A 25,989-nucleotide genomic window follows, 5' to 3' on the forward strand; every position below is an offset into this window, starting at 1 on the left:
TGTCACCATGGCTTCATACAGCCAAGCCAAACCTAAGGTGGGAGAAAGGGATGGGCAGTCAACAGAGTCTTCTCCATTCATGGCAAATCCACATCAGTGTTAATGTTGTCAGTGCAATGCAGTGTTCACCTTTTCAGACTACTGCCCTTCTTAGTCAAGGAGTCATATTAACCAAGTGAGAAGTTCTGGCAGGAAATAACAAGGATACAATGCATTTCAGCAGTGCTTTTCATCAGATCATTCCTACTTACTTTACAAAGAGAATTAAAGAAGCCTCACAACATCCCTGTGAGGTAGGTGGAAATTCTTACACCCATTTTACAGGTGGAAAAAACAGGCACCGAGAGGTAAAGTGATTATCACAGCAAGTCAGTAGCAGAGCTGGAAGTAAATCTAAGATCATTATCCTAGGCCCACTGCTCTAGACACTAAGAACACCAACTCCCACATGCTATTGTAAGCTAACACTACCTTTCTCTTCTACTTTCACCTCCTTTGGTGAATTTGACACTTGCATCTTGTGCTCCTTCCAGAGAGCCACGTGATCAGTTAATGATTTATTAGCACAGGGAGCCAAGGGGGTAATACACACCTTTAAATGATCCAGGCCTGGCTCGTTGTCCAGTGACTTCCCCCTTCCCAAGAAGATAAATTTCCCTGTTCTTTATATATATATATGTTTTGCTTAATTATTTTTTGAATACTCGGAATCCATAGCTCTGAGGCTGCTACGCAACTTCACTAGGAATTTCTTGAATAAATGATTAAATTTGTCTCACTGAGGGGGGAATAAAATACATTTATATCTATCACATCCAGAAATAATCCTTTGCTCATCTGTAGGGCCTTCCATCCAAGGACCTCCCATTCTATTACTAACACAATATATTGAGCCTCACATCGTCTTTGTGAGGTAGAAAATGATTCCCGATTGTACAAGGAAGAATGACTTGCTGACAGTCCCACGGTGATTTCACTGCAGAGATGAGGCTGAACACCATAAAACCTGACTGTTAGTTCCCTGCCCAGTTTGCTGAGAAGTGCTGCTTTGATGCCGTGGCTCATACTTGGCAGCTGCAGCTTCTTCAGCAGCCTGGCAGGGCACTCAAAAATCGGCTTGAAAGAAATCAACAAGCAGCTGACGGGTTGCAGGAGGAAAACATTGGTTTAATTCATTGCACTGTCATGACCTGGAGGAAGAAATGAGCTTTCCTGCGGCAGCTGTGAAACAACTACAGAGTGTCCATTCAGTATGTTGCATGTAGTATATTCTACCGAGGCACTCCACTGAAAAAGAATGACATACTCGACATGTTATGATTAAAGACTGGACTGTCTGACAGCCATATTATGAATCATAAACCTCTGATGAATAAGCACTCATCTTTAAGTAGTCCAATGATCTAATGAAGGTAAGCATGTCAGAGGTCAGGAACAGGGATGGTTATTAAAATATTTTGCAGGTAAAAGGACTTTTCAAGTAATTAGAAGAAAATGGGGGTTGAGGGAATGTTCATCTAGTCTGGTAAATTGGTATCTGGAAGGGTCAGATGTTCTGAAGAAAGTAGAAGATACCTCACACTGAATGGTTACAGGTTATTCTTTTCCCTACAGGGAAGTGTTTCCAACACCCTTCAATTAGTAGGTTCTTTTATGCTTAGACCTATTACAACTCTTCTTTTATCTTCTCTGTGAAGAAAAAAAAAAAAAAAAAAAAGGTAATACATCCCATCTAGTATAAATGTGGTGGTTTTGCTGTTCATTTGCATTCGATCCTCTTTGTAGGATTCTAGTAGAGTATTGGGCACAGTGGAATCTGCTCGTAGAGTCACAGAATGGTTTGGGTTGGAAGGGACCTTAAAGACTGCCCAGTTCCAACTCCCTGCCATGGGCAGGGACACCTCCCACCAGACCAGGCTGCCCAAAGCCCCATCCAGCCTGGCCTTGAGCACCTCCAGGGATGGGGCATCCACAGCTTCTCTGGGCAGCCTGTGCCAGGGCCTCACCACCCTCACAGTAAAGAATTTCTTCCTAATACCCAATCTAAACCTATCCTCCTTTAGATTAAAGCCATTACCCCTTGTCCTGTCACGACACTCCCTGACAAGGAGTCCCTCCCCAGCTTTCCTGTAGGCCCCCTTTAGGTACTGGAAGGCTGCTATTAGGTCTCCCTGGAGCCTTCTCTTCTCCAGGCCAAACAGCCCTAACTCTCTCAGCCTGTCTTCATAGGAGAGATGCTCCAACCCTTTGATCACCTTCGTGGCCCTCCTCTGGACTCACTCCAACAGGCCCATGTCCTTCTTGTGTTGGAGGCCCCAGAGCTGAATGCATTTTTCCTTCTGAAAAACTCTCTTTCCTCATTTTTGTTTGGCTAGGTGCTTTTCATTTGTGTTAACCGTTCTTCTGTTTCTGTATTAAGAGAATGGGTAAATGGTAGCTTCCAAATTCTCCCCCTGTATGTTCCTTCACATATCTTGCTTTGCCGTATCTTTTCCCAAAACTGAGGAGGTACCTTCCAGTCTTCCTTCACAAAGTCTCTCTTAAAAACCTAGCAGCCTTTCTCAAAGGAGCAAAGATTATGACCGCGGGCTGCAAACCTTGGGAAAATACACAGTCCCAAGGGGAGCAAAAGGATTAATAGTGTAAAAAATACATGGCACCGCTACGGTGCTGAAGAATCCCAACGCACCCTACAAACTTTCTACATATGTACAGCTTACTTCACACATCAGTGAAGTTCAGCCGCCTTTGTGCTAGAACATGGCAGCTGCGAAACAAGGAATGGGACCTCCACCAAGCAGGTTACATCAGTGACAGAGGTGATTGTACCAGGGGTCGCCTGGGCTGGGACACAGTAGAACTGGACAGCTCGTGCGAGTCCAAGCCCACCCAAGATCCATCTCAGACACCCATTTGACTTCAGTGGGTTTTGAGTCAGCCCTGCTACAATGGGAGTCGGCAGGGGGTCTTTTCTAGCTAATGGCAGGATGAGTTTTATGCATTGTGCCAAAGACTGTTTTTTTCATGACCTGGATTAGGGCCTGCCCTGGGAACAATGGAATGGGCTGCAGCCCAGCAGAAAGAATTCGCTGAGCTGGCAGGGTCTGAGGTTTGCAGAGCAGAGCAAATGAGTGCATACCTGCACTTTTCTGGCATGAGGCTCAGTTTTAGGAGGGACACAGCTGGTAACCTAAAGCTTTTAAATGTACTTCTGCACTGTCCCAGCCCAAAGGTGCTGCTGCAGTCGTAAAAATAGAAATCCACAGACATTTAAACATTTGCAAGCACATGCTTTTCTGCCTTTTGTAACCAAAAAGATTTACTGAGGCTGTGAGAGTTCTGCACAGACCTGTTGGCACAAGAGGTCTAAATGATCTTTTGAAAGGTCTTGTTTTATTCAAGACTTTGGCGTTTAATGTTGAAGTAGACCGCTGGATGGCTCCGGTCTGTCAAATTAAAAACAAAGGATGTCAAAAGACTATTATCTTATCAGACTTTACAAACTAGAACAACCAGTTTTGTATTCAGAGGTTTAAATTGTCACATAGTCACCCAGACCTGTGGTTTAGGTTCACAGGTGCCTTCAGGACACCATACCTGAGATTTGCTGAGTGCCTGTAAGTCTGGGAGCTCCAGGAACTGAGCACATGTCAGGATCGTTCTGTGAAGGCTTGTATTTGGTTTCATGCTCTGGGGACTGTAGCTGTCCCTCCTTTCACAGAAAACTTCCCACGTTTGCTTTGCTAAATCGAGTTTCAGATCTTTAAGTCACAAGACTACAAGTAAAAAATATATCACTTGAATTTATTCTTCCCAGTGCTCTGAAGTAGGCTTGGGGCTGGATGACCCTCTTGGGAACAAAGAATCCATCTGTGGGCATCTGCTAAATCCTAGAAGAGAGCTAGTGTTAACCTCGCCCACTGTCACTATCACTTGAAGAGTAAAAATATTTTTGAAAAAAGGGAAAATATTTTTACCTAACTCAAATTTGCATGTATAAACAAGTTGTGGACATTTTTGGCATTTGCTTTCTGAATAGAGAGGGGAAATAGTGCTTACTATTATAGCGTGGTGATGCTAAATACAGAATTCACTTTGTAAATTAAATAAATGCAATTCCATGCCAACAGCGAAGGGGAGATCTGCTCAGTATGCAATAGGTGAAAACAGAAAGAGAAATACTAGATATGGTCGTATATCAGCTGTCCCCCTAGCTGGCTCATGAGACAAATCCTCCCCACTTTCCTAGAAAAATTTGGAACACAAAGCTTCCAGTAAGTACATTCACAGTGGTGACATTTGGGTTTCACTGCTATGTTTGGTCTTAAAAGATATCAGTTATGTTTACAGTGTAGATATTACTGTAAGGAATGAGCTGGCATGTGGAAACAGGGAAAATGTTCCTTTTCAAATGGACATATAGGGCAAATAAGGCACAGTTACCATGATAGTACCTTTCCAGTTGAGAATCTCAAGCGGAAATAATATTCAAATGACCATTTAGCACTTTGCTTAAAATATCTTTTGATTCTTTCTCTCTTCTTTCTTTTCCTCGTTTTCCTTTTCATGTGCTCCCCGTATTCTGCAGCCTCATACAGTCAAATCATCTGACCTGGCCCGGCTGCTGGCTTTACTTAGCCTGCTGAGGGGTCTCATATCAGTGGCAAGTTCAGCAGGTGCTGAAGGCCCTTCCACTTCATCGCTCGCCGCCTCCTCCTCCGCTTTCTTCACCCCTGGCTCTTCCTGAGGTCCTGGCTGCTCCTCTTCTTGTTCTTCTTCCTCCTCTGCTCTTACCTTCTCCTGTTCCGGTTCCTTAGCTTGTGCATATGATGGTAACCTCTCATCAAATGCCCTGGAGAGATCTTCCAGTGGCCCCATCCCAGTTTTCTCCTCGAACTCATTGAAGCCAGACGGAAGGGGACTGGGCTCAACCCCTACTTCTGTGAGAGGGAAATAGTGGGACACTGGCTTCTCTTCTTCTAGCAGCTTGTAGCCTTTGGCCTTTGGGATGGAGGAGACTGTGATGGCATGGAGGGGCTTCTCTGGCACCTCCCCCAGTTGCTCCTCTGCTGGTCTTCTCAGTGCCCTCCGGATCCTTTTCAGGATCAAGTGACTGATCTCCACCAGGTTGAGGAAGAGGGACACAGAAGCCACCACCAGCATGAACATAATAAAGATGGTCTTCTCTGTGGGCCTGGAGACAAAACAGTCCACAAGATTGGGACAGGGCCACCGCCCACAGCGGTAAAGGGGGAGAATTCGGAAGCCATACAGGAAATACTGGCCAACTATGAAACCCACTTCAAAGAGCATTTTGAAAATGATGTGGGAGATGTAGGTTCTTAGGAGGGTCCCCTCCAGGCGAAACTTCTTCGTCCCATCAGGGTTGTTGCATTTGTTTTGATTTGGAGCCAGGGGCAGCTTCTCTTCATCCACCTCAGCTTGCTGACGCCTCTCGGCTTCCTCCCTCTCTTTCCTCTTCTCCTCCATGCGGACATGGTGCACCGCATGCCCAAAGTACACTAGCGAAGGCGTGGATACAAAAATGATCTGTAGGACCCAGAGCCGGATGTGGGAGATGGGGAAGGCCTCGTCATAGCAGACGTTCTCACAACCAGGTTGCTGGGTGTTGCACACGAAGTCTGACTGCTCGTCTCCCCATACGAGTTCGGCAGCTGTCCCCAGGATCAGGATGCGGAAAATGAAGAGCACTGTGAGCCAAACTCTCCCGATGACAGTGGACTGCTCATTCACCTGCTCTAAAATGTTCCCCAAGAAACTCCAGTCACCCATTTCTTACTGTCTAAGGAAAGAAAAAAGAAAGAGAATGACCACAAGTTATGCTAAATTTAAAAGATTTCATGTTTTCCCACTGATGCCTGTTGTTGCTTTCAACTAGTAAGTATTTCCCTAACATACTTTGGAAACAGAAAGAAGGTTGCTTGCTTGCCCTGATCACAATGATTTATTAGCAAGAGAAGTTCTGAGAAGCCAGAGCAAACTGCTTACCAAATTCTTTCTTCCTTGGCTCTAAACAGTCACTTACTTTTGAGCCAAGGAGTATATTTAACTCCTATTCCAGATAGGAGTCTTCTGTGGTCTCTTGTAAGCTCAGTTACGTGTGCCTGCTTAGATTTTATACACGTACAGACACTTGCCAGCAGTACAGAAGAACACATTTATCAGCATGCAGCTGCAGCAGTTAGAAGGAGTGAAGCTTTCAAGCACCCAGGCTCTTCTTCAGCAGAGCCACACGTGGGTCAAACAGATCTCAAATTGGTGCCCATCTTGTATGTATACAAACCTGGATTCTCTATAGGTTGCATATATTAAATGTGCATTAGAAATCACTCTGTTAGGTAATAATAGCAATAGCAACAGCATTACTATGTTACTAATATTTTATAAGATTAATAACTACCATATTTACTAGTTTTGCTATGCAATATGCATTATATACAGTATAATTATTTAGCATTATTGGAGTTATTGTATCTGCTTTTCAAGTCAGTTGCCTCACTGACATTGGAACCAACCTGGAGAGAAACATGTAGATCTATCAACTGGGACCTAAAATACTAGTTTCTCTATAAAACGTGTGTTGCTATCCCAGGCTAACACAGAGACGGAAGCCAGCTACAGATATCCTATTGGAAAGCTAAGAAAGTAGTCCGTTTTCAAGAAATGCAGGTCAAACATTACATCCCTCAATGTTTTTACATGATAAGATTATTTCTGGCCACGACTTCATCCTGCATATCCAAAACTTTCTACTGTTTAATTTTAGGTAAGGGAAAAATCTATGAAAGAGGGAATAAAGAGGAAACTTTTTAGGGATTGTCTGATTTAATGTGTCACAGTAGTCTGAAGTCTCTGAGGAATACAGAATATTATAGTGATCCAGAAAGAGTGACTTGTGGACAACACCAATAGAAACAGCTAACATTATTCACAAAATAGCTGTTCGCAGGGACCTAGAAGTCCATCATTTAGATGCTACCTCCATCTATAGTTTTCTAGATGCAGACATACATATCCACGTGCTGGGAAAAAAGAATGTACAGTCAACAGTATGGAAATCTGAGTATCTCAACTTCCCTCCTCCTTCAAATAGCACTGGGATATATTTGTGATGCCATATGTTATGACACACCAACGCATACCAGTCTGTTTCAGCTACTCTGTGTACATATTCACACATAGACAAACACACAAAATATTGAGAGTTCTGTGACTCTGGGGAATTTCACAAATTTTCAACCAAAAAATCCTTGTGATGTCATTTTTCTAAAACAAGATGGACTGATTATTCTCATCTTTAAACACCGTAAAATTTTAACCCCAGACATTCACGTTAGAAAATGAAGAACAGAACAGTCCTTCAGCTTGCACAAACACCTTGCAAGCACAAGCAGCAAACATATAATTTAATCACTGAAGAAAATTGCTACTTTCTCAGTCATTAAAGTTGTGTAAAGGAGTGTGTTAATGTCAGCACTTACATTAACAAGTCTAGCAGAAGATTATGCTGTTTACATACATTATCTAAACTGATTTAAACATTCTCTCTCTGCAAATTCACAGAGCAAAGTACACCAAACAGTTACCAATCATGTGCAACTCTGTAAAAAACATGACTGCACAATATAAACTCCATTGTCCCCCAGGCACTGCAGTGAACTACATCCCTTTCTTTCCTTGTGAGTCACACTGATGTATCCACAGCTACCAGTTGAACATTTCCATTACAGCATGGTAGAGCATTCTAGATGTGATAAACCTTATCACACAGAAAACTCACTGTAGAAGAGATGGAAAAATGTTTCCTGATTCCATCAGATGCCTCACTTGTGGCTTGCTGCACTTGGCTAAACTCCTCCTGCGATCACTTCTGAACTAGCCACATTTTTCAACACTCTGTCATGACCACCCTATTTTCTGCAAGTGAAGTGATACAAGGTTTCTCATTTGGTTCAACTCTAAGGAACAATTTCGGGTGGACTGGAGATGAATGGTGCAACCAATTCAGATGCCTAGGACTCCACCTGCAGTCAGTCAGCTTCTCAAATCTCAAAAAAAAAAAAAATGACAGAGATGAATTTATGCAGTCCCCTTTTCCCTTAAATTGCCTATCATGAGGAAAAGAGCAAGAGTCCACCTAAGCCCACTCAGAGTTGACAGACCTGTATTCCTAACTCACATGGGCTTTCTGCAAACCCCCTCCCTGCCGTTCCAGACACTGCAATCTGAGCACGCCACCAGCAAGAAAGATCATATAGATTAAGGATGTTGAGCAAGCAACTTGCCACTGGGAAAGGTTCCACCGAAGAATTGTGTCCCCCTCCTCTCTTGGCACTCTGCAGTGAAGAGTGAACTTTTGTCTCTCTTCTTCCCTACCCTAAAAGTCCCAATCTTGTCGCACGACTGAGCAGATGTGACTGAATTGGCTCTGATGGCAGGTTTTAGTTGCCCTGCAATATTTAAGCTCCGAGCCAGACGGCTTTATGAAGTGAGTGACAGTTGGTGACGTGGGGAACAATAGAGAGAAAAAAAAAAAAAAAAAAAAACAGAGAAAGAGAGGCAGAGACACAGAGAGGAGAATCCACTGAACATGAAAAAGTGGAGGGGGGAGAGGAGCAGGCAACAGGCAGTGAAAACCTAATACATGCATAAAGGGAAGTTTGCACAGTTAAGCAGGGACTGAAGCATCTCTGCAGATCTGCTGTGGTTCAGCACAGCTCTGTGTGTCCCCACTCACTAGTCTCTGGGTTTCATGGTATGACAGGTGAAAAGGGAGCACCCACATCTCTGATGGTGGCAGAACTAATTGAATTAATTTATTACCCTAGACCCAGCTCTGACAACCAAGGCACACGGCTGATTTCCAGCACAGGTGGTCACTAAGGCACTGCATCTGAATTTGGCATTCTTGGGTACTTTGGTCTGCTCTTTAACATCTTTTACTAGGAAAAAAGAACCATCAGTCAATCTTAACCAAAGCTGAGAAATACTAGTTGTACCACCTAGCCTTTCAGTGTCTTTGTTCTGCTTAGTTTTTCTTCCAAATGCATTTTGCACATGCACATGCATCAAAAATGTCTAAAACAAACTGTTTTGTTAAGGAGTGTAGCCGAATTCCATCAGCCCAGCGAACAGGAATGTTACCTCAGGCATACTTGCCTACCCTCAGCCATCTGCAAAAATGCTGGAAAGCCTGCAGAAGAGAAATATCTCACGTTCGGTAATGCATCCGCAAGTACAACTGCACTATGAGTTTTGTTTATGAGGCAAAGGATATGACTTTATTCTGAGGTGGTATTTTTGTAGGTTTTTCTGTATGAATTGCTCAGAATGTTTTCTCAGTGCCCAGCTCTGAAGAAAAAGAAGATTATGGGGTGCAAGATCTGCTAAGCAATGATACGGGTACCAAGCTTATAAAGTGACAAATCAGCAAGTTGCTCTGCTCCCTCTTTACACAAAATTATCACGGAATTTAATTACCCAGAATAGCTCTGGGAGATGCTGTTTCTAGAAAAGCTGTCATTTGAAAGAGATATAACATGAGGGCCACAAAATTATTATATCTTCAAACCAATCATTTGAGGCCTCTTTTGGGCACAAATGCCCAGAAATGCTTAAGTTCAGAGCTTCAATTCAACAGCTGTCTTCCCAAGCAGCTTTTAAGCTGAGTTGCACAGTCCCAGTATCTAAGGCACAACTGGAGGCAGAGAGGATGGTTTTCAGGCTGTATTTCAGAAGAGCTAGACATGGAAGAGAATCAAATTTTGCAAGAGGGACCAGTTTAGAGACAAAGAAAAATCAATCTTTATGCATAAAGTTGGAATAAAGGTCATATTCTGAACACCTTAATAAATCACTCTCTTAATAGAGAAGTAGTAGAGGTCTGGTACATGACATTTTTCTGCTCAAGCTATATAAAGCATTGGAAGAGACTTCCTGGCGAGAGGACACACAGAGGAGAAGATACAGAGCCCAAGAATATGCACTGATTAAGAACAGGCACAGTTTGTTCAACAAGAGGAATAAGGATGGTAAGGAAGAGTACGGAATTATTTTGTTGCTTTGTTTTGCTAGACACTGCTGAGATAAACTAGGATTAGTACATGAGTCATGTACTAATGGTCATCACTGCCACCCTCATCCCCACTTTGGGAAGCAGTAAAAGACAGAGGACTGACTGATACAACCAGGAGCTAACGTGTTTAAATAATGCCTGCAAGCTGCCGTATCACAGAGGCCAAATGGTTCAGACATTAAACTGCCCGTCCCTTTTCAGACTGAAACTATTCCTTCGAAAAACAGCTCTGGCTGAACATGCGTATCCCTTTTCTGGGCCCTATCTCTCTAATTAAATAAGCCAAAACTGAGATCTGGTATGTAACTACATGGCTACAGTCCATCTCTTAATTACATCCAGCTACTGTCAGAGACATTTCCCATTAACTTCCTATCTGCCATTTGCAAATACTATCCAAATATCAAACACTTTCTGGCAAGATGCAGAACTGCTTGCAAGATGTAGCTGATGCAGAAATTATATTCAAGTCACTGCAACACTGACAGTGCCAGATCAACAATGGCCAACACTTCCAACCTGTGTACCTGGCCTAATTTTTATGCTTTCATTAAGTATCCTGTAGAAGTGCTGAGTGCATCCGTCACCAAATACCAGTACAAGAAATATCTGTGGCTAATGAGAGTAATGTTGATACTAGGACTTCTTCTTGCCTTCAGAAGAACCATGGATGACTCTAGCACTTCTAAGACATTATTTTCTTTGGAAAGAAGTTTACTTCATTGAGGAGAACTCATAGCAAGCTCACTACACAGTACTTCAGGAGAGCAGACTTTGTCCTCTTCAGGGATCTGCATGATAGAGTACCTTGGGATAAAGCCCTGGGGGGGAAGAGGAGTCCAAGAAAGCTAATATTCAAGAATCACCTCCTCCAAGCTCAAGAGTGATGCGTCCCAGCAAGGAAGAAGTCAGGCAAAAATGACAGAAGGCCTTCATGGATGAACAAGAAGCTCCAGGACTAACTCAAAATCAAAAAGGAAGCCTACAGAGAGTGGAAGCAAGGACAGGTCACCTGGAAGGAATACAGAGAAATTGTCTGAGCAGCCAGGGAACAGGTTAGGAAAGCTAAAGCCCTGTTAGAATTAAATCTGGCCAGGAATGTCAATGTCAATGAGAAAGGCTTCTTTAGTATCTCAGTGATAAAAGACTAAGAAAAATGTGGGGCCTCTCCAGAAGGAAGCAGAAGACCTGATTACCTAGGATCTGGAGAATGCCGAGGTACTCAACAGCATCTTTGCCTCAGTCTTCACCAGCAAGAGCTCTAGCCACATAGTGTTAAGTCCCAGAAGGCAAAGGCAAGGACTGTGAGAATGAAGAACCACCCACTGTAGGAGAAGATCAGGTTCAAGACCATCTAAGGAATCTGAAGGTGCACAAGTCTATGGGACCTGATATGATGCATCTGAGGGTCTGGAGGGAACTAACAGATGAAGCTGCTAAGCCACTAGCCATCATATTTAAGAAGTGGCAGCCTGGTGAAGTCCTCACCAACTGGAAAAGGGGAAACATAACCTCCACTTTTAAAACAGAAAAAAGGAAGACCGTTCAGAAGAGAGCCACAAGGATGATCAGAGGGCTGGAGCACCTCTCCTAGGAAGACAGGCTGAGAGAGTTGGAGTTGTCCAACACAGAGAAGAGAAGGCTCTGGGGAGACGTTAGAGCAGCCTTCCAATACCTAAAGGGGACCTACAAGAAAGCTGGAGAAGGACTCTTTATAAAGGAGGGTAGCGATAAGATAAGGAGTAATAGTTGTATACTAAAACAGGGTAGGTTTAGATTAGATGTGAGGAAGAAATTCTTTACTGTGAGGGTGGTGAGGCCCTGGCACAGGCTGCCCAGAGAAGCTGTGGATGCCCCATCCCTGGAGGTGCTCAAGGCCAGGCTGGATGGGGCTTTGGGCAGCCTGGTCTGGTGGGAGGTGTCCCTGCCCATGGCAGGGGGCTGGAACTGGGTGGGCTTTAAGGTCACTTCCAAGACAAATCATTCTGTGATTCTATGACTTCTCATCCTTGAGCTGCTTTGAAGTTGGTCAATGAGTTCCCATCTCCCGGCACCACTGAGACAGTAAAATCTCCACTATAACTCAGTCTTTTGCTCACAAACTGCAAGGTCACTTGGGGAGTGTGAGATTTGTCATTCCAGATGGATTTCCAACACAGACATGATGTCAGGACAAGGCAGGGCCATGCTATTGAACAGCTCTGTTCATGCATGATAGCAGATTGTGCAATTATATAGTGCATAACCCTGGATAATGATACCTCTCCCTCAAACAAAGTTATCTTCTCCTGATCTGCTTAGCTAGAAAGTGGCACATGCTTCCTGTTCTTCTGCTGAACACACAAACCTTTCACTCATGGATGAAGCTGAATACCAGATATATTCAGCCCCCCTACAAGAACCTGGGAGATTTACCCAACACTCTTATTTGCTAGATGACCGCCCAACTTAGTGGACACTTGCTTTCTAGTAACATGCTTCTTTGTCCACCCTTGAGCCAAAGCTGCCTATCAGTCTGATCACTAGAGATGAGAATCTCCTCAGACTTTCCTCTTCTCTCTACCACCTACTGGACTCAGAAATCATTTATAAGTACTTAGTGCTGGGCAAATCTTTGGGCAGAACTTGCCATGTCCATGCAAAACTGGCAAATGTCAGTGTCCCCACTTTAAGGGCAGAGCTCTGAGATTTTTCCAGGATTTGCCCAAAGTTCAGCACCTCTTCAGAGCCCTCAGGGAACTGGGGAATACATTTTGCTAGAAAACTGCAAACAAAATACAAAGAAAAGAGAGGAAGAAAAATAGAAAGCATCAAGAAGGAGCGAAATTGGGGAAGTATGCAAGTAACAGAAGAGGTAAAGTCAGGGTTGGATTATGCTGGGGCTCAAGTGGAAGATAAATACTTATGGGAAATATGTTTTTAATTTAAGGGATGGAACAAAACTAGACAATGAATAAAGATGAGCAGAGCAAAAGTGGAATGCCTTTCAATATCTCTTTAACTTAAATGCAGTTCTGCTCTGAAAATTACTGTTATAAGAGGACCTGGGGAATTACAGGCCAGTCAGCCTGTGATACCTAGAAAGATACTAGAGCCAATTATGAAACAATCAATTTATAAGTATCTAAAGGACAATAAGGTGATAAGAAACAAGCAGCAGGGAATTATGAAGAACAAACCCTGTCAAACCAGGCTAATTTTCTTCTTTGACTAATAGGTCTGGTAGATGAGAAGGAAATGGTAGATATCAAGTATGTCGACTTTAGTGAGCATTTCAGAAATATCTAGATCACAGACCCCCCAGAGCAGCAAGCAGACCACTGTACAGCGTCTACACATGTTGAAGTACCATAATCAAGGGTAATTATCAGGGCTTCACTTTGCCAGCTGGGAGGATCACCTTCCTGAAGTTCTGGCCCCAGGGCTGGTCTGCATTTCCTTGAGTGATTCAGACAACAGAACAGAGGACAAAATGTAAAGGATGGCAGCTGGTTTGGGGTCTGCCATCCCTTCTGAAAGTAGAGGGACAGGAGAGATCAGAAGTTGAAATGAACAGGAGACACTGGAGAGCTGGCCTGCAGAGGTGATTGTAGCAAGGTATAATTCAGAAATTGTGAGGGCATAGACACCAAACACACTGGTCCAAAGTAGATCATAACCATTTCGATAGCAGTGCAGCACAGAAAGGGCTGGGGTGGGACTGAATATGAGTCTGTTAAGTGAGATTCCCACAGAAAAAAGACAAATCTCATTCTGAAGTGCTTTAAGGGGAGTTTTGTGTATAAGACAAAGGAAGCAATTATTCTGTGCATTTATTTGGTATTGCTGAGCTCTCAGCAGGAACAGTATGTCCAGTTCCAGGCACTACATTTTACAGAAGATGTTGACAAATTGGAGAAAGTCCAAAAGCAAACAACAAAATGGTAAGAGATGCAAAAAAAAACATGACTTATAAGGAATGGATAAAAGAACTGGGGTTGTTTTCTCTAGGAAAAGAACAACAGGAGGGGAAGCATGGTAACAGTCTTCCAGCGCATAAACGTTTGTTATAATGGGTGGAAAGACTAAGCAGTTGTCCTCCACATTCACCAGAAGTAGAAGAAGAAATAATCAGCTTAATTTGCAATAAAGATGATATAGCTAAGCATTAGAAAAACACTTTGCAGCGGTAAGAACAGCAATGCACTGCAGCACACTGCTTGGGGAGGCTGTAGAATCACAGGAGGTTTTTATGAAGAGGTAAACAAACATCTGTTAAGAATGATCTTATCTCATAAAAAGGAAAAGAATTGGAAGGGAAGGAGGAGGCTTTCTGAGTTCTTTGTCCCTATGTTTTTATCATTTCTTGGCATTTGTCTCTGAGAAATATCTTCAGAAAATAAAAAGTATCTTGCCACCCACCCTGAAAACTCAGCCTGGACATCCTGAGTTGCCTACACCACACAGCGCAATGCTGAGCTGGGCAGATATCAGCTCAGGTCTGAAAGCAGGTCTGCTGTGTCAGCAACATGTTCCACTTGAGCTAATTAGCTCCTCTCTAGAGTGGGGCTAGTGAGCTGGGGCAGTGTGAAGCACACTGGTGCTATGCTGCTTCCCACGCTGGGGCTAGCTCATCCCAGGCTAGCAGAGGTCTCTCCACAACGCTCTGCCTGCCTGCCCTGCAAGGAGGGCTGTCCTCGAGGAAGCTTTGGGATGGTCACTGCTTTATACCTTCACTTCAGTAAGTAGTGATGGCTCTGAATGTGCTATGGATTTAGAGCTATGTGCTCAACCTAACCCCATTTCGACCAATTTGCTCTCCTATTATCACAACTGTAAGATTAAATGCCATGCCTTATTTAGAGCATTTCATCTGGACATTAAAGCTAACCATGAAAAACAGTGTGCGAGTGACCCACGGCACTGCCAGTAAGAACCTCTTCTTCTCGCACAGTTTAGTGCTGACCTTTTCCAGAGATGCTGATTTTATCTTTGGGCAGGAGGAATAAGAGCCACCCACCTCATCTCGGCAGAACCGCGGTAGCGGCATCAATAAAGCAAAAATAGGAAACAGCCTCTGCCAAGCGGTCTCTCGGGCTGCAGCATCCTAAACCACTAGCGGGCGGTGTTTTCTCACTCATGTACTCACGCCAGGGGAGACCGAGGGATGCAATGGCTGGGAAAGAAGGCACAAGGTGTCTGTTCCGCTATGTCTGCAGCCTACCTTTCTCTTCCCTCATTTCTTAGACTTTTTCTGCAGATACAAAACTAAGGCAAGCACAGGGAAGTTAAGATGATGCAGTAATATCTGTCCTGACTACTATTTTTATAGTACCTTTTTAACAGTTAAATAGATGAAGATAAGCTGATGTGAAGATCACTTTTTTATGGCATTGATTTTACCTATGCAAACAGTGTCGACTTTGTTGACAAAGCACTCCTTTTGCTAGTATAGTCTGTGTTTTCTCTTGAATCTGTATCCCTTACCCAGCAAAAATTTGTGATGTACACCAACTGACCTGCATGATTTCCCCTTTAATAACAGCACAGTTAATAATAAAATCTGAACTAAGCTCATGAAGTACCTGTAAGGCAAAGGAGATACACTGTCAATGGTCAAAGGTAGGTGTCGTAGTACCACAGCAGAAGCACAAACAGCACTAGGAAGAGAAGAATAATCTTAGACACATGATTTCACTGCTCAGCATGACTTCACTTAGAACTTGACTGAGCTTCACAGACCTTTACAACAGTGCCCAGGTTAGAAATCCCACGTTCTCACCCTAAAGATGTTATTTCTGAACAGGTGCACTGGGACAGGGCACAGAGCTTGTAGGCAAGGTGGAGCATGTGCGTTACAGAGCCACCATAGAGAAAATACCTCTCCTGGGTCCCCATGTGTCCTCTTACCTAGCCCTTTCTCTTGCCCTGAACATGCCCCGGGTCAGACATGGAGATGCAGCACATCAGCTGGAGGGCATCACTGAGAAGACCTGAGAATACAGGCAGCTGCATACTTAGGTGGCCCCTGGACTCAAATTTCTCTCTACATATTTTCTAGATTATGTCTTTTCCACTGCTGTTGAGATCCTCCTCAGAGAGACAGATTAACTGCTACCAGGAGTTGTGAGGTATCAGAGCAGTCAGGGAACACGTTGCTTACCGCCAATCTGTACTATATAAAGCGGATGCAGGGACAGGAGGAACATGTACCTGATAATACTTCTGGTAATAATTGCTCCAGGCCTGCCAGTAAAAGAGGGGCTAATATTTCCCAAACCCTTGCGGGGATCTGTGTTTGTTTTATCAAGGCTTTTTGTACAATCCCTTAACATTCTCAGGCACAAGATGCTGGAAGGGACCAAGCTTCTGAATGACCTGAACAAGAGAGCATGTCTGGAAACTTATTGTGTTACCTCCCTGTCCACAAGGTTTGTTGCCTTCCAGTTTCTGCTGGGGGCTCATTCCCTAGTCCTTTCTCCCTTCTTCTGGGCTCTCCTAACACCACCAAGGCCTGCCTTGCTGAGTGGTAGGCTCACGGCTCTCAGGAGCGTTGTCACCACCCACTCTCCACCTTTATCTCCCTGGCTTCATTTCCACACCGCATCATTCTGCAGTGGAGGTGCCCCATGCACACAAGGCGTGGAGGTGGCTCGGGAAAGCTCATAAGCAGGGCAGGGCAGTGGGAGGAATGGCAGAACAGGCCATCTTCCCTATTTCTCCCTGTCCCAAGAGATGAGCATACCTGCCGTGCACTCTGGCTGACCTCAGCATCCCATTTCCCACAGCAGAGTACGTTCCCAGCCTCTCTGGGGAGGACATCCGTGGGGACGGTTCCTGTTTCCCTGCCCTTTCAGTCATTTGCCTTCCTGAACCTGATATGATTGTTTCTTTGGGCACAGTGTAAAGATGCCAGCAAGGAACGGAAACCTCTCATGCCTCAGCAATTTATTAAGAAGGATGTTATTGAACTTGGAAACTGTTGAGCCAGTCGTTCTCTTTTCCTGATTAAGAAGATAACCCACTCATCCAGATAAATCATCCATCCAAAGGTCTTGGGCATTCCCTGAGATAATTTGGCTTCAAATCAATAAACAGCAAGGTGGAGGGAGGTAGGAAGAATACGTAGACAATATAGATGCTAGGGCTGAAGGGCTTCCAGTTTGAAGAAACCTTTTTTTTTTTCCATTATTTCCAGCAAACTGCAATCCCTTAGAGTCCTGTTACTACTCAGAATAAATATTAGCAGTAATATGGTTTAAAGCATTATTAGGATCCTTGTACAAGGAGCATTAAGACTCTTTGGGTGTCCCCTATTCTGTGTCAGACCTGGCAAACTTTCAGCAGCTACTACTGTGGTGAGTCCCACTTTGGAACAGCAGCTGCCAATAACTCTTCCACTTGCTCAGCACCACGAGTCCCCATTCTTGTCTGATCGATAAATGCCATCACAGTGAATCCAGCTATTACTACAGATGGTTCCTCAGAAAAATACAGGCATGTATTTTAATGGTTTGTGACTCTCCAGTCCCTTAAGAGAGGGAGAGTGTCCCTGAAGCACTGAAGAGAGGACACAAACAGTAACATGTTAGCCACCCTGCTCCAGCCCAGGAAGCAGCAGGTCTGGCTTTCTAATCCCTCTGCTGTACATCAGCTCTGCTGAGTGGTGTTGGGTATATTAAGCTGCAGCCCCAGCTTTTCCTTTCAAAAGCATGTCCTCCTTTACAGAAGCACAATATAGAAGTCGAGTCCATTCTAATACATCATCTTTAGCTGTATATAGTCATGGCATCCCTTTCCATTTTATATTCATTGAGGCTTTGCCTGCCCAGGATCCTACAGCTACAAGAAATTGGAAAAGTTCCTGGGATGGCTTGTGTGACTGAATGTTAAAATCAATGTCTGTAGCCCTAACAAAGATTGAGATGGCAGAAGCAGGCTAGAAAAAGAAAAGGTATTACTTGTTCTCTTGCTTGTGATTTTGAATTCTGATTTTCTAATTAGCAATACTGAATATTTGCGAATCGGTATTCTAATAACTAGAGCGATGACTTGGGTCTGCAACAGACAGCTGAGCAACACTGGAATATGGGAGCATTGGTTTTTCAAGTCCTACCTAAAGAAAAAAAGAAACCTAAGTGATTAGTTTAACACATGTTAATGTTGCTGACTCAAAAACAGCTCTAGGGATTTTTAAACGTTCTAAGCAGTTTCCTGATTTTACGAATCTTAAGTCCGAAATGATCAAAACTTGTATTTCACCTCATCCAAGGGGGTAAAGTACTGTTAGAAATGAGAGACTGGTAGCAGGCTTACAACTTAACTGCATTGTTAAGTGAAAGCAAAAGAGGTCCAAAATGGTAATGCAATGCCTTCAAAGGCACAATGCTTCAAAAAGGTCTGTTTCCTAGCCCTGAATAGAACTGGAATTTAAATAAGAAAATATGAATAATGATTGAGAACTGCTTAAAAGAATTTCCTAGTCACCAAAAATACACAACCCCCCAGTAAAGAACAGTGTAATGATTTAAAAACTACAACCAGATGTAAAAAGGAAGTGGTGGTGGCCTTAAAATAAGTCAAACTCGTACAGCAAATAAAGGAGAAGCTGAATATAAACCAGAAGATAGGAATTACAGAAAACTGATGATGGAAGTGAAATAGGAAAAAAGACTGACAAAGCTTTTTTTTTTTTTTTTTTAAGTAAATTAAGAATTAAATGAGTCCTAATCATGGTATTGATCCTTTATCAGTTGGAAATATTAGATTGTTCAATAATAATGCAGACAAGACAGATGAAATCAATAAAAACTTCTGTCCAACTGCCAGGAAAAAAGTAAATGAAGACAACATTTTTGATGACATGTCTATTCCTATAACAGAAGAATAAAATACCAGCTACTAAAACCAGGTATTTTAAAATCAGCAGGACAGGATACTTTACACTGAAACTTTCTTTAAAAAAAAAACTGCACAGGAAGTCTTGCACTATTTGTATTGATTTTCTGTACCTCTTGGTGCAAAGGAGAAGAAAGCCTGTAATCTGGCATGTTGTAAAGGCTATGTAGAGAAGCATAATTGTGGTATAATTATGTCATAACTGTAATTATTCATAGCTAACTACAGACCTGTGATATGATCTCAGTCCTAAACTAAATAATTAAATGGCTAACACAGAACATGGAGAATAAAGACAAAAAGGAGGGAAATATAACTTGGGACAATCACCCCTGGGTTTATAGAAAATTCATGCCATTCAACAGCATTGATACTTTTCTCTGAGGAAACTGCACATATCATTGTTAAATATAGCAAAGCTGGTACAGCGTACTTAAGATCCTGGAGGGCAGTTTCCCTTCTATCACATGGCAATTTGATTAAAGAACTTGCTTGACATAAAAATAAGATAACAGTCATTAAATGGGCTATAAATGGCCTATCAGACTGGTCCCAAAATACAACTGAGAACCAGAAGTGGTTAAGTTTACAGTATGTTTGTACCAAGATCCTGCAGGGTTTTGGTCTTTGCCCTAATAATATTTTTAGTCCATAACCTGGAAGAAAACACTGACATTTGCAAAATATTTGTTAAGTCCAGAAAACATATATCATGAAAAGGTGGACAGCTGATCTAGTGCATCCTGGATGACAAAGTGAGCTGGGAACACACAGAGAGGGCTCGCTTTAGCGGAAGGAAGGTCATGTCTTGCACATCCACAAGGAGAAGAGCTGTAGCTCTGCTATGGAGAACTTTGTCCAGGGCAGCAATGACTCTTCAGAGAACTGATCTCAGGGCAGCTGAGGAACTGCACATGAGCTCACAGCATAATTCTGTGCTTGAAAGAGCTAATGTGACCCTTGGATGTACATGTAGAAGCAAGGTGTGTGTATCACCTCAGTACTGTTCCTGGTTTAATCTCCAGTTTTCATAATGGTCCTCCAACATCAGAATTATTATTATTTTATGACACCATTATCCCTTCTCCATGACCCCAGGACTCAGCAAATTAGAAAACAGTGCTTATTTTCTGACTCAAAAATCAGCTAGTTTTATGACTACCTGCTGGTTTGAACGAAGAATGTACCTCCCAGGATCATCTTCTCACCTTGTACTGATCACTTGATATCTGAGCTCTACTCTTCTTTAGTACATCTCCCAGAAATAATTTATGATCCATGAGGAAGCCCAGGAAGCATTATCCTGTGGATTTTTTCTCATGCATTTCAAAAGCTGGTCTCATCTGCAAGCCATGTCTCATCTCTCCGTTCTGGAAAGCTAGTGCCTATCTCTGCTACCCATACAAGAGAAACAGCGTGAAGGACAAAAGCAAGACCATGTAAGAAACAAACGGAAAATGAGAAGACTAGAATTACTGAAAAGTAAAATGAGGACATCAAAGAACACTCAGCAGAAAAGAAATAAAGGAATAAACATGCTGCCCCAGGACAATACATATGCCAAAGTACAGCTTAGAGATGGCTTGAATGTAGACCTTGCATCCTTCAAGTTTAATACAGAAGATGCCCCACAAAGCTTTTAGGGGCATTTGTATCAAAGGCTATCATGTATCAGCACCACAGTTGCCCATAACAGACTTGTATCTGTCCAGCATGAAGATGCCAGCAACCTCCTGTTTGTTACTGTACTGTTTCAGCCCTATTGGAGTACAAACTCTTGTCTTGGCAAGCTGTCAGTAAACCTGCAGACAGCCCTGCAAAGACTTATGAATAGCCAGCCGCCGATCATGTATCTAAAACAGACACACGAAAAACCTCTTGCAAATTCTCTTGAATGCTGTTTGTTATATACATTGGCACACCTGTTGAGAGCCACAAGACGCTCCTACAAGTAGATTTTAACTTAGCTGGGAATTGGCACTTGGGTTAACAGGTCTCCTCAATGCCAAAGACTTCAGTCACTGATGAATCTCAGATGTCAGAGGTTGGAACCACTTCATTTCCTGCAAACCAGTCCAAAGAGCTACGCTCTTTGAATGTATTGCCTATCCTGCCAAAGCAAGGGAAACCTGGAACTGTCATAGAAACATCTGTCCTGGGAAAAGTAAAGCTGCCAAGGAATTAAGGAAGGGGTAATGATTTCTGACTTTCTTTTCATGAAAGGATGCATGGAACACAAGCCTGGGCAAAAAGGCAAGCAAGGGGCAATAAAAGTCTTATTCATGGAACAACAGACCTTAAAAAAACAAAAAACAAAAAAAAAAACCAGGCTTTCTGCTAGTGGAGGGAAGAGAGTAGGTTCAGACTGCAAGTTCTAGAGACAGCGCTGACCTAGCTCATGCCCCAGGAAGAGAGAAGATAAAATTTCCATAGACTGCCATGAAAGGAGAGCTGTGAAAATGCCAAGTGCTTCTGATGGTGTCCCTTTTAGGCATGATATTTAACAGTGGCAAATTAGAGACAGCCACACACAGACCACACATCCCTGCCCCCACAAAACACACTGCCACAGAACTGAGCCAGAGACCCAAAGAACTGCATCTATCCAAGAGCACACATGGGTTCAGCTGCTGCATGGGCTACAGAAAGGGGAATGAGCTTCTCGAGAAGGGTTTTTATCTGAACAGCATAGCCATTGCGCAGTAGGGACCGAGTGTCCCTTCCGAGTCATTAACTTGGCTATTTTGCACAGCAATAAAGTCTAGATAAGGAAACAGCCAAGAGCACCACAGGTTGCCAGAGAGGGGTGGGGTAGAGCAGAGGTCCCTGTTTCAGTTCCTGACAAAGCGGTTCACTTTTACTCCCCACCACAAGATAGCTGCCTCGGTGGCACGGGTTATCAATGACCAGAGGAAGACCCAGTAGAAGGGTAAATAAACCCAGGGAGCGAGGCCATGACATTTTTCTGACAAGAGCCTCCAAAACAAAAAGCTGTAAGGACTGGAGAAAGTCTCCCAGGGCCCCAGCTGCGCGAGTACAACCATCCTGACCATGTGCTGGCTTGCAGTGATAACATTGTGTGCCGAGGTTGGCATGCAGTCCAGGTGAAATCGCAAGTGGAAAAGCTTCCCACCCCGTGTGCCTCTGCAGTCACGTTCACAGCTCCTCGCCTGCTCACCATCCCTCACCAGGCTCCACCCAGCACTTCCCTGCACCCGAGGGAACACTTTGCCCTGCCTGGCTTTCTTCCACTAGGTTGGAGTACCACTGGCTCTAAAGTGGCCATTGTATTTTCTTAGGAAATACTGCTACAGCTAGTACCTGCTCATACTGCACATGAAGGCCTAGAGCCTCCATGGACATGTATTATTGTTGCCCCAACCTCCATCTGTGACAGCTTTCATCTTCCCAGCACTTCTCTCTAGAAGCTTCTAACAGCTACGTTGCCCACATCGACTTTTCCACACACGCATCTATGTCACAGTTTAAATCTGTGAGGAGAAAAGTAAGAAATAAAGCAAAACCCTGAAATCACATGGAATATAAATAGGGATCTGGATAGGCTAGATCAACAGGCTGAATCCAATCACATGACATTCGACAAGGCTAAATGCCAGGTGCTGCGTTTGGCTTGTAACAACCCCATACAGCCGTATAGGCCTGGGGAAAAGCAGCTGGAAAGTTGCCCAGCAGAAAAGGACCTGGAGGTGCTGGTTAACAGCTGGCTGAACACAAGCCAGCAGCGTGCTCAGGTGGCCAAGAAGGCCAATGGCATCCCGGCCTGCATCAGAAACCATGCGGCCAGCAGGGCCATGGAAGCAATTGTTCCCCATATTCAGCTATGGTGAGGCCACACCTCAAATATTGAGTTCAGCTTTGGGCCCCTCACTGCAAGAAGGATGTTGAGCTGCTGGAGCGCATTCAGAGAAGATCAAGGAAGCTGGTGAAGGGACTAGAAAACAAGACACATGAGGAGCGCCTGAGGGAGCTGGGGTTGTTTAGTGGAGAAAAGGAGGCTGAGGGGAGACCTCATCACTAACTACCTGAAAGGCAGTTGCAGCAAGGAGTGCGTCAGTCTTTCCCGCATCTAGCCCATGCCCCCTTCTCCCAGCAAAGAAGGGGCCTGGTTGCTCCTGCTGGGGACACTGCCTCCTCCCACCCTGCACAGCAGCACACACCCAAACCCACAGGTGCCACCATGATGGTGGAATGGGGCTGTATGGACGAGAAGCTGGTGGCAGCGGCAGCTTCTCTTTGAAGTGTTCATGCTCACCTCCACCATCCTCAGTGGCAGAGGTGGCTGCAGATCCCAGGGAGTGAGATCAGGGTAGGTGCTTATATGGGAAAAAGGAGCAAAGGGGGAGCAAGGAGAGCTACTTAATCTTCAAGTAAATGAAGATTTTTGCTCCAGTAGAGAGGGAGAGCGATGGGGCTTGACTGTTTGCAAGCTGTTTGCACAAGGCAGGGTGAAAAGGAGTGACAGCTTGGGTTGAGAGGTAATGCCTTCTGCTCTTGCCCTGAAGCCCAACTCTCAATCCTTTGCCTGCTAGCAGAGAGCCAGCCTCAGACTGTAACTCCAGCAAGAACTACCGTGACCACTGAGACTCACACCTTAGAAACTTGGGTCAGAAGACTCAGCAGAAATCCTTCCCATCTCCACAAGGGTCTACTTTCTGAAAAGAATCCAGCCAGAATTTAAAAGCCACCTGCGGAGAATCCTCCACAATTCTCAGTAAGTTTTTCCAGTGATTAACTACAGACAGTAAAAAAAAAAAAAAAAAAAAAAGTACTCTTTTCATGCCTTTTTTTTTTTTTTAGTTTCAAATTCCAGTTATTGGATCTTATTATACTTCATTCTGCAAGAACATAAGTTTGTTCCTCATGTAGATAGATACAGGCAATAGAAAATTTAGCCTTCAGCTTTCTTTTCCCTTCAATTCTTTGACCTCTTTCACTGGAAGGCACACTTCCAACTCTAACATTCAGGCATTTTCCCTGAAACCTCTCCCATCCAGGAACCACCCACAAAAGCACTAAATAGAATACATGGGAAGTGACAATGTTAGTACTAAATGATACACACACCCGGCCTCTCCTAGAGCTATTCATCTTGAAGTTATTTACCGAAAGCTGCACGCTTTCCCCCAGCTACAGCATCATCCTGTAATTCTGTTGTCAGCCAGTGAGCCACTCCAGCTCCGACTCCTTTCTTGCCGCTGCTTCCCAAGACAAACTTGCTAACTGATAAGCACAGCCTCTATTCCTTATTCTTTGGCATGTGACTTGCAACAGCTAATGTTATGCTTGGCCACATCTTTCCAAGTGATCCAGACTATAGCAGTAATGTCTTTTTTCCCACTGCTTTAATTATTTTTCAGTCATTCCTACCGGTCAATGACTTTTGCTGTCTTTTAGATGATTGACAGTAAAGTTCAACAGCACACAGCAATAAGTGACCAACTTTGCAAAGCTAATTCCCCCTTACAATTACACGCCTCCATCCATTTGGGAAGTGACATGCTTCCTGTAAAGTTCTAATGCCTGCATTGCAAGAACCACTACCACAAAAGCACTGAAAGCACTACACCATTACTACCTATTCCTAGTTGAGTCTGTCTTTTTTTAATCTGGTGCAAGTGCTTGAAAGTAAAAGTTACCATCTGATCCACGTTTCCATAGTGCCTACCATAAGTGGGCCTCCACTTAAGAAATGTCAGTTTCCCTCTCCGGCTGGGACAAAAAGCAAATGATTTATAATTCTTGAACTGCTGCTAGGATCTTGCCTGTCAGAGACAAAATTTCTCACTAGAACACAGGAACATGAATAGCTTGTTCTCGAAGTGTCTGCAGTGCTAGTCCCTCGTCTGGCAAAGTTTGCACACATGATTAACTTCACTCTGTGTCAGAGGAGCTAGTCACAATGCACAGCAAAACACAGGGTTTCAGTTTTTAACGGAACTGGGGCCCAGGAAGAGGCAAAAGGAAAGGCAAAACAGGAGGTTAGACAATGGAAGCTATTCTCTATACTGTTGTAAACAGACCTCTTCTCAAATCTTTTCAGCTGTTGCATACACAAATATGAGTCTGAATTCCCACTGCCTGATTGCCTCAGGTGCGGTACACAAATTACAAGTAAGTAATTCCCTTACTTCCAAGGGTTTTTTTGAAGATGAATTACTAACCCCTAATTATACCTTTGCTGGCTGGCTAACAAATGAGGTGAGGCAACACCCTTGGCTAGTGAGATCCACAAGGGAAAAAAAATGGGTTATTCCATCCATGGAAAAGGGCTCGCAGGTCTGGCATCTCAGTGTGCAGATCTCTCATATGAGACAGAGATCAAGTAGCCTGTATCTACAGCAATGTCTATTCTTCCCCGGTTTATTGTGCGATCACTGTATAAGGAGTGAAATCCAGTGGCTTTGGTCAGTGTAAGCTAAGGGTCTGAGTGACACAGATTCTTCCTGGAAAGCCCCCACCCCCTCCATTTGAGCTGACTAGTGCAAGAACAACCCACCTCCTAGAAGATTTAATTTTGGCTGCAAGGGACGCTGGTTTCCACATCATCCAAGCAGTTTGTCCATTTCTGTCAGACCACACACACCAGAGAAGCTAGCACACTACAGGCTGCTCAAGTTTGGTGCTTCTGATTGGGAGGACAGGTGTAGTTATAGGGTAAAACAGTAGTCATGATCACAAAACACCAACCCTTGCAACATGCTAATAGATATTAAACCTTTATTAACATTCACTTTAGTCACTTGATTGGGTCCAGGAAACAGAACAGTGTCTTACAAGCACTTCCAAGCACCAACATCTTGCACACTTTGCACCCCAAGGTATAGATGAGGCCTATGGTGACAGACCCATGAAGATTTCTGACACAAAGAGCCTACATGCCAAGAACAGCTTCAGAGACCCAAGCTGCAGTACCACTGCATTCAAGCTAGCAAGAGGGGCAGGGATATACACAGCATCCATGGCTACTGCATGCAATTCTTACCCTGTAAATCACA

The 25,989-nt window shown here is 43.7% G+C and overlaps 1 protein-coding gene across 1 annotated transcript in view; it reads right to left on the bottom strand.

The window, feature by feature from the left end:
• Positions 1-217: 217 nt before the first annotated feature.
• The window catches only part of GJA8 (gap junction protein alpha 8), a 30,366-nt gene continuing 4,594 nt past the window's right edge, over positions 218-25,989 (bottom strand). Inside the window, exon 3 of the mRNA XM_035540504.2 lies at positions 218-5,803. Within this exon, the coding sequence (XP_035396397.1) occupies positions 4,591-5,793 (1,203 nt within the window). The 5' untranslated portion in view covers positions 5,794-5,803 and the 3' untranslated portion in view covers positions 218-4,590. The remainder of the gene's footprint in view (positions 5,804-25,989) is intronic.

The sequence above is a fragment of the Cygnus atratus genome, chromosome 1 (assembly GCF_013377495.2).
Source record: "Cygnus atratus isolate AKBS03 ecotype Queensland, Australia chromosome 1, CAtr_DNAZoo_HiC_assembly, whole genome shotgun sequence".
Taxonomy (NCBI): domain Eukaryota; kingdom Metazoa; phylum Chordata; class Aves; order Anseriformes; family Anatidae; genus Cygnus; species Cygnus atratus.